This window comes from Sapajus apella, unplaced genomic scaffold, assembly GCF_009761245.1.
Source record: "Sapajus apella isolate SASKATOON/1434 unplaced genomic scaffold, GSC_monkey_1.0 scaffold77, whole genome shotgun sequence".
NCBI lineage: Eukaryota > Metazoa > Chordata > Mammalia > Primates > Cebidae > Sapajus > Sapajus apella.
Genome location: NW_022437017.1, coordinates 6,631,185 through 6,640,197, shown reverse-complemented (window position 1 = coordinate 6,640,197; position 9,013 = coordinate 6,631,185). Strand labels below are relative to the sequence as shown.

The 9,013-nt window shown below is 55.4% G+C and overlaps 1 protein-coding gene across 4 annotated transcripts in view; it reads right to left on the bottom strand.

Annotated features, from left to right (window-relative positions):
- Nucleotides 1-3,466: 3,466 nt before the first annotated feature.
- DPP9 (dipeptidyl peptidase 9) overlaps nt 3,467-9,013 on the bottom strand; it is a 53,558-nt gene continuing 48,011 nt past the window's right edge. For all 4 annotated transcript variants that reach the window (XR_004260947.1, XM_032252187.1, XM_032252188.1 and 1 more), the window contains 2 exons: nt 8,107-8,218; nt 3,467-4,878 (listed from right to left, as the gene is read on the bottom strand). Coding sequence is in view for 3 of the 4 variants with exons in the window: in XM_032252187.1 (XP_032108078.1) it covers nt 4,786-4,878; nt 8,107-8,218 (205 nt within the window). In the remaining variant the exon portion in view is untranslated. The remainder of the gene's footprint in view (nt 4,879-8,106; nt 8,219-9,013) is intronic.

Genomic DNA, 9,013 nt, shown 5'->3' with positions numbered 1-9,013 from the left:
AAACTCCGTCTCAAAAAAAAAAAAAAAAGATGCCTACAGCACCCAGTATTCCCAGGTGGTTTCCCATCCAAGTACTAAGCAGGCCCGACCCTGCTGAACTTCTGAGATCAGACGAGATTCAGGGTGGTACGGCCATAGACTTTTTTTTTCCAGACCTCAGGAGTTCTAGACCAGCCTGGGCAACATAGTGAGACCCCACTTGTATATATACATACATATATATATGTTCTTAAAAAGATAGCTGGGTATGGTGGTGGACACCTGTAATCCCAGCTACTTGGGAGGCTGAGGCAGGAGAATCTCTTGAATCTGGGAGGTGGAGGCTGCAGTGAGCCGATATCTTGCCACTGTACTCCAGCCTGGGCGACAAAGCAAGACAACGTCTTAATCAATAAATAAATAGGCTTGGCGTGGTGGCTCACACCTGTAATCCCAGCACTTTGGGAGGCCGAGGCAGGTGGGTCACGAGGTCAAGAGATCAAGACCATCCTGGCCAACATGGTGAAACCCCATCTCTACTAAAAATATAAAAAGTTAGCTGGCCATGGTGGCGCCCACCTGTAATCCCAGCTACTTGGGATGCTGAGGCAGGAGAATCGCTGGAACCCGGGAGGTGGAGATTGCAGTTGAGCCAAGATTGCGCCACTGCACTCCAGCCTAGCAACAGAGTGAGACGCCGTCCATAAATAAGGATCTTCATGCTGTCTGTTCCGGACCCATTAGACACTGTCTCCATAAACTGGATGAGCACAGCGTAGCCGGCCCTGGTCCTTGGGTGATTGACGCAGTGTCGTTCCACTAATGGAGTCCCCGATTACCTCACTACGGCATTCAACTTCCAGCCTGTCACCAGGTAGGATTGTGTGTGGCCGAGCTCTGCTGCTAACAGGGAGTTTCAGTTGTGAGCTGCTGGGAGCTGGGAGTCTCCTACTGGACCCAGGCAGGTTGTGTGCGTGTGTGTTATCTGTGTGTGTGTATCTGTGTGTCTGTCTGTATGTGGGTCTGTGTGTCTGTCTGTGTATGTGTGTCTCTGTGTCTGTGTCTCTGTGTGTGTCTGTGTGTCTGTGTATGCGTGTTTCTTTGCAGAAAGCTTTCAGCCTCAAGTTTCTCCCATCCACCACAAATCATCATACTGCAGGGATTAAAATAGAAACACGGCTGGCCCCAGCACTTTGGGACGCCATGGTGGGTAGATCACTTTGAGCTCAGGAGTTTAAAAACCGCCTGGGTAACACGGACACCGTCTCTACAAAAAATACAGAAACATTAGCTGGGCCTGATGGCTTGTGCCTATAGTCCCAGCTACTTGGGAGGCTGAGGCCAGAGGATCACTTGAGCCCTGGAAACAGGGGCTGCAGTGCGTGGAGATCACGACACTGCACTCTAGCGTGGGTGACAGAGGAGATCCTGTTTCTAAAGGAACAAAAAAAAAGCAGGTTATTCCACAGCTTCCACTAATCATGATATGAAATCTGTCTGTCCTAAAGGAAAAGATCTGATCACAGGAATATCAGATTTGTTTAAAAGACAGGGTCTTGCTGTGTCGCCCAGGCTGGAGGGCAGTGGCGTAGCCTCAGCTCCCTATGGCCTAGACCTCCTGGGCTCAGGTGATCCTCAGCCTCCCAAGTAGCTGGGACTATAGGCATGCACTACACCCAGCTGATTTTTTTTTGGTACTGATGGGGTTTATGCCATGTTGCTGTGGCTAGTCTTGAACTCCTGATCTGAAATGATTCACCCACCTTGGCCTCCCAAAGTGCTGGCATTCTAGGTGTGAGCCACTGGTACTTGGTCACCTTTTCTTTTTTGTGTGTGTGCATGTGTGAGACAGTGTCTCACTCTGTTGCCCAGGTTGGAGAAACCTCAGCTCACTGCAACCTCCTCCGCCTCTGGGGCTGAAGCGACCCTCCCCCCACAGCCTGCTGCCTGTAGCTGGGACTACAGGCGTGTACCACCTTGCCTGGCCAAGTTTTCAATTCTTAGTAGAGATGGGGTTTCACCACGTTGCCCAGGTTGGTCTCAAACTTCTGGGTTCAAGTGATCTGTTGGCCTCGGCCTCCCAAAGAACTGGGATTACAGCTGTGAGACACCACACCCAGCCGTTTTTTTTTTTTTGACTCTGGCCTCCAATGCCGTGGCCTCCTGATTTGCTGGGATTACAGGTTGATGCCACTGTGCCTAAGTCTCCTAAATACCCTTCTGTACTGAGAGTTTTAAATTTTTTATACTTCCTTTTTTTTTTTTTTAAATACCAGGGTCTTACTCTGCCTCTGAGGCTGTTGTGCAGTGGTGTGAACACAGCTCACTGCTGCCTCGACCTCCCCAGGCTCCAGTGATCCTGCCGCCTCAGCCTCCTGAGTAGCTAGGGCTACAAGCACACGCTGCACCAGCTAAGTTTTTTCTGTTGTTGTTTTGCTTCTTCACCACCCTCCCACCCCAGTTTTTGTTTCTGTCGAGGCAGGGTTTGGCCATGTTGCCCAGGCTGGTCTCCAGCTCCCGGACCGAAGCAAACCACCCGCCTCGGCATCTAAAGGTGCTGAGATTACAGGTGTGAGCCACCATGCCCGGCCTCGTATTTTTTTTAAGCCTTTTTTTTTTAAAGTGAAAAATTCCAAAGGATGGGGAAAGTGGATCGAGCAGGTCAGTCCATCCCTGTTGTTAGAAATAAAGCCCAGGCCGGGCGCAGTGGCTCACGCCTGTAATCCCAGCACTTTGGGAGGCCAAGGCAGGAAGATCACCTGAAGTCAGGAGTTCAACACCAGCCTGGCCAACATGGTGAAACCCTGTCTCTATTAAAAATACCAAAAACTAGCCGGGTGTGGTGGTGCGTGCCTGTAGTCCCAGCTACTCGGGAGGCGGAGGCAGGAGAATTGCTTGAACTCAGGAGGTGGAAGTTGCAGTGAGCCGAGGTCGTGCTACTGCACTCCAGCCTGGGCGACAGAGTGAGACTCCGTTGGAAAGGGGAAAGGAATGACAGAGCCCAAATGCCCTGAGTGTGGCCAACAGGGTTTCCCTGGGTGTCTTGGCTATTGGGACAGATGTGAAGAAGGTCTAGGCCTGTCATGGTCCTCAGGGTGCAGAGTCTCAGGTAGAAAAGGAGGCATGGGCCAGGTGAGGATCCAACATGGAGGACGCTGCCATTTGGACCGTGCTGTTGCTCTTGGGAGCCGGAGCAGGGGGCAGACCAGGCCACACAAGACAGCCAGTGCTGAATCCCCGGAGACCAGCTGACCTTCCTAGACCAGGGAGGACAGAACTGACCTCATCAGGCAGGTGGGGCTGTTGTCCTCTTTGGGTCAGTCTGATCAGGGCATGACGACTCTCCTGCGCGGGTGCCCAGGCAGCCCCAGCACCCCAGCAGTCCACGGAGATGGCAGTGCCCTTCTGCCATGTCTTATCTGTTGCCCCCTGGAAGCCCCCTCCCACTCAGGAGCCCCAGGACTTGGAAGGAACCTCAGGCAGGTGACACGTTTCCATTTGGAATCGTTTAATGTGTCTACTTCTTCCACGCATAATTATAAAAGAATAAGAATTGACAAAAATATTTTCTTTCCATAATATGTAGAGGTGTTTCTCTTTTTTTTTTTTTTTTTCTTTTTACTTTTTTTTTGCCCGCCCCTGGCAGAGCTCTTGGCGGGGAGGGAAGGAGAGGGGGAAATATAACCCTGAGGTGGGGATGGTTCAGCTCCCAACCCCGGAACCCCCGGTGTGTACGGGCCAGGCAGACACCTGTGGCCGGGCGGCTGGGCTGGGGAGGGGACAGCCGCCACTGACCAGCAGAGTGCGGAAGCTTGGTGCATTTCAGTGCCTGCCTGAACGCCTGGGGACGGGAGGGCGGTCCGCAGGTGGTGCCCCCACCTCCCCCGGGCCCTGGCCGCTCCTGTGGAGTCCGCACGACCCTTTGCTCGGGCTTGGGAAGAAACGGAGCTCACCAGGTGCCAGGTTGCAACCCCGCTGCCTGGTGTGGACCCCGAGTCTAGATTTAGGCACCTCTTGCTTTCTGTCTTTTTTTTTTTTTTTTGAGACTGAGTTTCGCTCGTTGCCCAGGCTGGAGTGCAGTGGCACGATCTCAGCTCACCGCAACCTCGGCCTCCCGGGTTCAAGCGATTCTCCTGCCTCAGCCTCCCGAGTAGCTGGGACTACAGGTGTGTACCACCACACCTGGCATATTTTTTGTATTTTTAGTAGAGATGGGGTTTCTCCATGTTGGTCAGGCTGGTCTCAAACTCCCGACCTCAGGTGATCCGCCCGTCTCAGCCTCCCAAAGTGTTGGGATTACAGGCATGAGCCACAGTGCCCGGCCTGTCTTTTAATTAATTATGAAAAATATCCCCTCAAACAAAACACAAACATGAAGAGGGGGAGGCTGGCGCGGGGGGGACAGGCAATTGCATGCTTGGGTGCTGGGGACCATGGCTGGGTGGGCCAGGGGACTGAGAGGCCACAGGGAGCCCCGGGTGGAGGGTACCCCGCTCCTGTGTCTCTTCTGGCCTCTAGTGCCCATCAGCATGTGATCCCCTCCTCCCAGAAGGCAGGGAGAGGAAGGGCTGGCCCGAGGCCACCATCTCTCTGTCTCGGCAACCAAGAAGCAGCGACATAAAACCCAGGAGCATTTAAAAAAGGATAAAAGGCGTTGGGGCGGTGAAGGCAGCAGCTCCTCGGGGCTGGCCAGCGCGGGGCAGGACGAGGCGCCTCACTGGGGCCCGCGGGCCACTCAGCCCCTCCCGCCTGGTCCCCGGCGGAGGCTGCCCACTTGTGCTGTGATGTGGCTCCCGGCAGGCAGGCTCAGAGGTATTCCTGTAGAAAGTGCAGCAGCGTGACTTCATAGTGCTCGCCCGACTCAGGGCAGCGAATACTGTGTCTCTCGTTGGGGTAGATCTGCAGGGAGACAGGAGGCAGGGCTGGGGGGCGTGGCCGGACCGCCGCTGTCCAGGCTCCTCCCTCATTCTGGCTCAGGGCATCTGGAAGGCGCAGGTGCCCTGAGGCCCACAGACCTGGGTTTGAATCCTACCCTGGCTGCTGACTTGCAGGGTAACTCTGGGCCCCTCTCAAATATGGGGTAAATCTGGACCTCACAGACTCTTTGGGAAGGTTTGGTAAGACACAGTTTACAAAACGCCTTGCAGTGTGCACCTGCACAGATGGAAGATTTAGGAAGAAACCATGTGCCTCTTTCTCCCAAACCTGCTGACGTGCGACCGGCTCATCTCTGTGGAGGTGGCTGAGGCTTCAAGCCTCAGGGACATCTAGTGCCCTGGTCTTGAGCCATTTCCACTTTACCAAAAGGCATGTGACAAGCTCTGGGCCTTAGGACAGCTGCCTCTGAGGATCCTGAAGTGTTTTCTGCGTTCTCTTAGCACTCAAGGGTGATCAAGCCAAGAGGCAGGCAGCGACATGGAACTCCCCAGGCTCCTGAGACCTGGCCCAGCCAACACCAGGCCCTGGGATGGATCCACACGGGGGTGCAGGTCCTGCCTCTGGCCATGGGGGAGGGCTCTCGAGGCACTTTTGGGCAACCCCTATAGCTCCCCACTGCCCCCTAGGGGCTGATGGGACTAAGATGTGAAAATTGCCCCAGGTTCTCCACAAAGAACTCTAGGGCTGGCCAGCAGCAGGGTCAAGTGGCCCATTCTACACCACCTCCTGCCAGTGAGATGGGTTTCTGAACCATTCCCTCCTCTCCAGGCTCCTCGACACCACCCGTGCCCATCACCCTGAGAATGCACCAAGCCGCCCACTGGTCTCCCCTCCTCTACCCTTGCCATCTTTAATCCATCCCTGGATGAATCATGAGTTTGAGGGCACCATCCCCAGCCTAGACCTCTGCAAAGACTTGCCAGTCTGACATCAAGACCAGCTTCCAGGTCCTGCTGCCCCAGGCACTCCAAGGCCCCTCTGTTGCCCTTGCCACCAGCTGTCTGCACATGCTGTACCCTTGCCTTCACGCCACCCTGGGTCCCAGCTGCCTGGTTACTTCTTCCTCTTGGGCTGAGAGAGCAGAGGTAGAGTCTGTCTGGCTCCGCACTGAGCTTCCAGACCAAGCCCAAGACCCCGCATGTGACAAATGTGATTTGTACCCAAACAGGGTCTGGGGCCACCAGCTACCCAGCCCATAAGTTTTGGGTTCTTTGAAATAGAATGTAAGGAGCACTCCATCCATCCCACACATTGCCATGTTCCCACCCTGACAGCCTGTCTCATTTCAGCCTGCACTTCCTCATGAGGAGGCAGCAAGACAGGACCCTGGGCCCACCCTGTGTGCTGAATGCTTTTCTTTTCTGAGATGGAATCTGACTCTGTTGCCCAGGCTGGAGTACAGTGGAGCGACCTTAGTTCACTGCAACCTCTGCCTCCCAGATTCAAGCATTCATCTGCCTCAGTCTCCCGAGTAGCTGGGACTACAGGTGCATGCCACCACACCTGGCTAATTTTTGTATTTTTAGTAGAGACGGGGTTTTGCCATGTTGGTCAGGGCTGGTCTCAAGTGATCTACCCGCCTGAGCCTGCCGAAGTGCTGGGATTACAGGTGTGAGCCACTGCACCCGGCGTGAATGCTTTTCTGACAGAACTCGTTGGGCCCCAGCAGCTCAGAGGAGGCGGAGTTATCATGTCCATTTCAAAGACGGAGAAACGAGGTGCAAGGGTGAATGCTGTCCCAGCTACCGGGCCCTTGGGAGGGCAGTGGGCTTGGGTCTCACGTTGGGAGGAGACATCTGAAGTTCCATTCCAGCCCACCTGACGTCACCCCGGGGCTGGCTGGGATGTGGGATGGCGGTGGGGACACTGCCAAGAGATCAGCTCATCACTCCACAAGGCTGTCTGCCTCCCGCATGCTCTGCGACGCCGTTTCCCTGCTCTGTTGAATGGCAACAGGACGCTCTCCACAGGACAGAGCATGCCGAGGGGCCCAGGGAGCAGAGACTGTCTGCAGTCCACAGGTCACCAAACCTGGCCCTTTTGCCCCCAAAATACCTCGCGCATGTCCCGCAGGAACGATGGGCCACGCCCTACTGTCCCCCATAAGCTCTCCACAGGGCAGCCAGAGAAATATGGGTCAAACGGCAAGCCGCCCAACTCTATGCCTGGGATGGCAAGCCTGGGACAGACACCTCCCATCACCCTCAGGTGGAAATCCAGCCGAAGCCCCGCCCCCACCGAGGCCCTGCCCCTCTATAGCAGAAGCCCCACCCTCCTTACGAGGCCCCGCTCCCCTTTAGCAGAAGCCCCACTCTCCTCAACACTGAGGCCCTGTTCCCCCATGGAGCCCTACCCTCTTCACCACTGAGGCCCCTCTCCCCACGGAGCCCAATCCATTTACTGCAGAAGCCCCACCCACCATACTACTGAGGCCCCGTTCCTCTGCAGAAGCCCCACCCTCCTCCTCATTGAGGCCCCGCCCATCACCCATGCCCTCCCCTTAGCGCAGAAGCCCCGCCCACCATACTACTGAGGCCCTCTGCAGAAAACCCACCCTCCTCCCCATTGAGGCCCCGCCCACCACACTACTGAGGCCCCCGTCCCTCTCCAGAAGACCCACCCTCCTCTCCATTGAGGCCCTGCCCACCTTGGCTGAGTCCCACATGGCTGCCAAGGCTCCACCTATGCCCCTACTCCCCTCCCGCTGGGTCCCCCAAGCCTGGCTGGCACCACTCACTCTGGTACCATTCACGGCTCTCTCCTGGGGGAGCTCTTGGGCCCCAGCCCCTTGGTAAGGAGCCTGCTAGGGCCTTCAGTACTCAGCGGTTTCTCCTACGCAATTTCTCAGTTTCAAATAAAACCCCTCTGCGGGACAGTTTCGGTAAGGGTTCCTCCCTCCTCTAAATCCAGAGCTGCGGCGGGTGTGGCAGTCAACTGACCTCGACCTCGTGCTCTCAGCACCAATGGCAGGGGGAACCCTGAGCTGTCCAGACAGGACTGATGATGAATGATCCCTGGAGCTGGGAGGGCGGGCGGGCGCATGGGGCAGTGGGGTGGGGGTCTGGGAGCCCCAGATGCCCCAGGGAGCTGCTGATCACAGTGGGAAGCGCTCCCCTCCCACCCCCCACCCCCCACCCTCAAGGCTCTGTCAGCTCCTGGGGATAGGCAAAGCCCCAAGGAGCCACCCACCTGCAGCTGGTAAGGTTTCCCTGCTCGGATCAGTTGGGAGACGAGGAAGTTTGTGTGGAAAAAGTGCACGTTTTCGTCCAGGAAGCCATGGAGAATGAGCAGGCGGTTGGGCCTGGAAAAGAGATGGGGAAAGGGTGTGAGGCCGAGGATTGTCCTTGGGGTAGGAGGGGAGCAGATCACAAGGTAAGGAGTTCAAGACCAGACTGGCCAACATGGTGAAACCCCGTCTCTACTAAATATAGATATATAAGTAATTAGCCAGACATGGTGGCGGGTGACTGAAATTCCAGCTACCTGGGAGACTGAGGCGGGAAAACTGCTTTAGCCTGGGAGGTGGAGGCTGCAGTGAGCCGAGATTGCACCACTGCACTCCAGCCTGGGCAACAGAGCAAGACTGCATAAAAATCAGCTGAGTTTAGGGGAGGCTGAGGCGGGAGGATCACTTGAGCCCAGAAAGTGGAGGCTACACTGAGCTATGATCGTACCACTGTACTCCAGCCTGGGTGACAGAGCAAGACCCCATCTCTAAATTAAATTAAAGACAAAAAAACAAAACCCAGGTCTGGTGCAGCGGCTCAGGCTGATAATCTCAGTACTTTGGAGGCCAAGCTGGCTGGATTGCTTGAGTCCAGGTATTTGAGATCAGCCTGGGCAACATGGCAAAACCTCATCTCTACAAAAATATGAAAAAGTTGGCCAGATTCAGTGGTGCACACCTGTGGTCCCAGCTGAGCCTGAGGTAGAAGGATCACCTGAGCCCTGAGAGGCTGCAGTGAACTATGATTTCTTTTTTTTTTTTTTTTTTTTTTTTTAAAGACAGGGTTTCACCTGTTGGTTAGGCTGGTCTTGAACTCCCGACCTCAGGTGATCCGCCCGCCTTGCCCTCCAAAGTGCTTGGATTACAGGC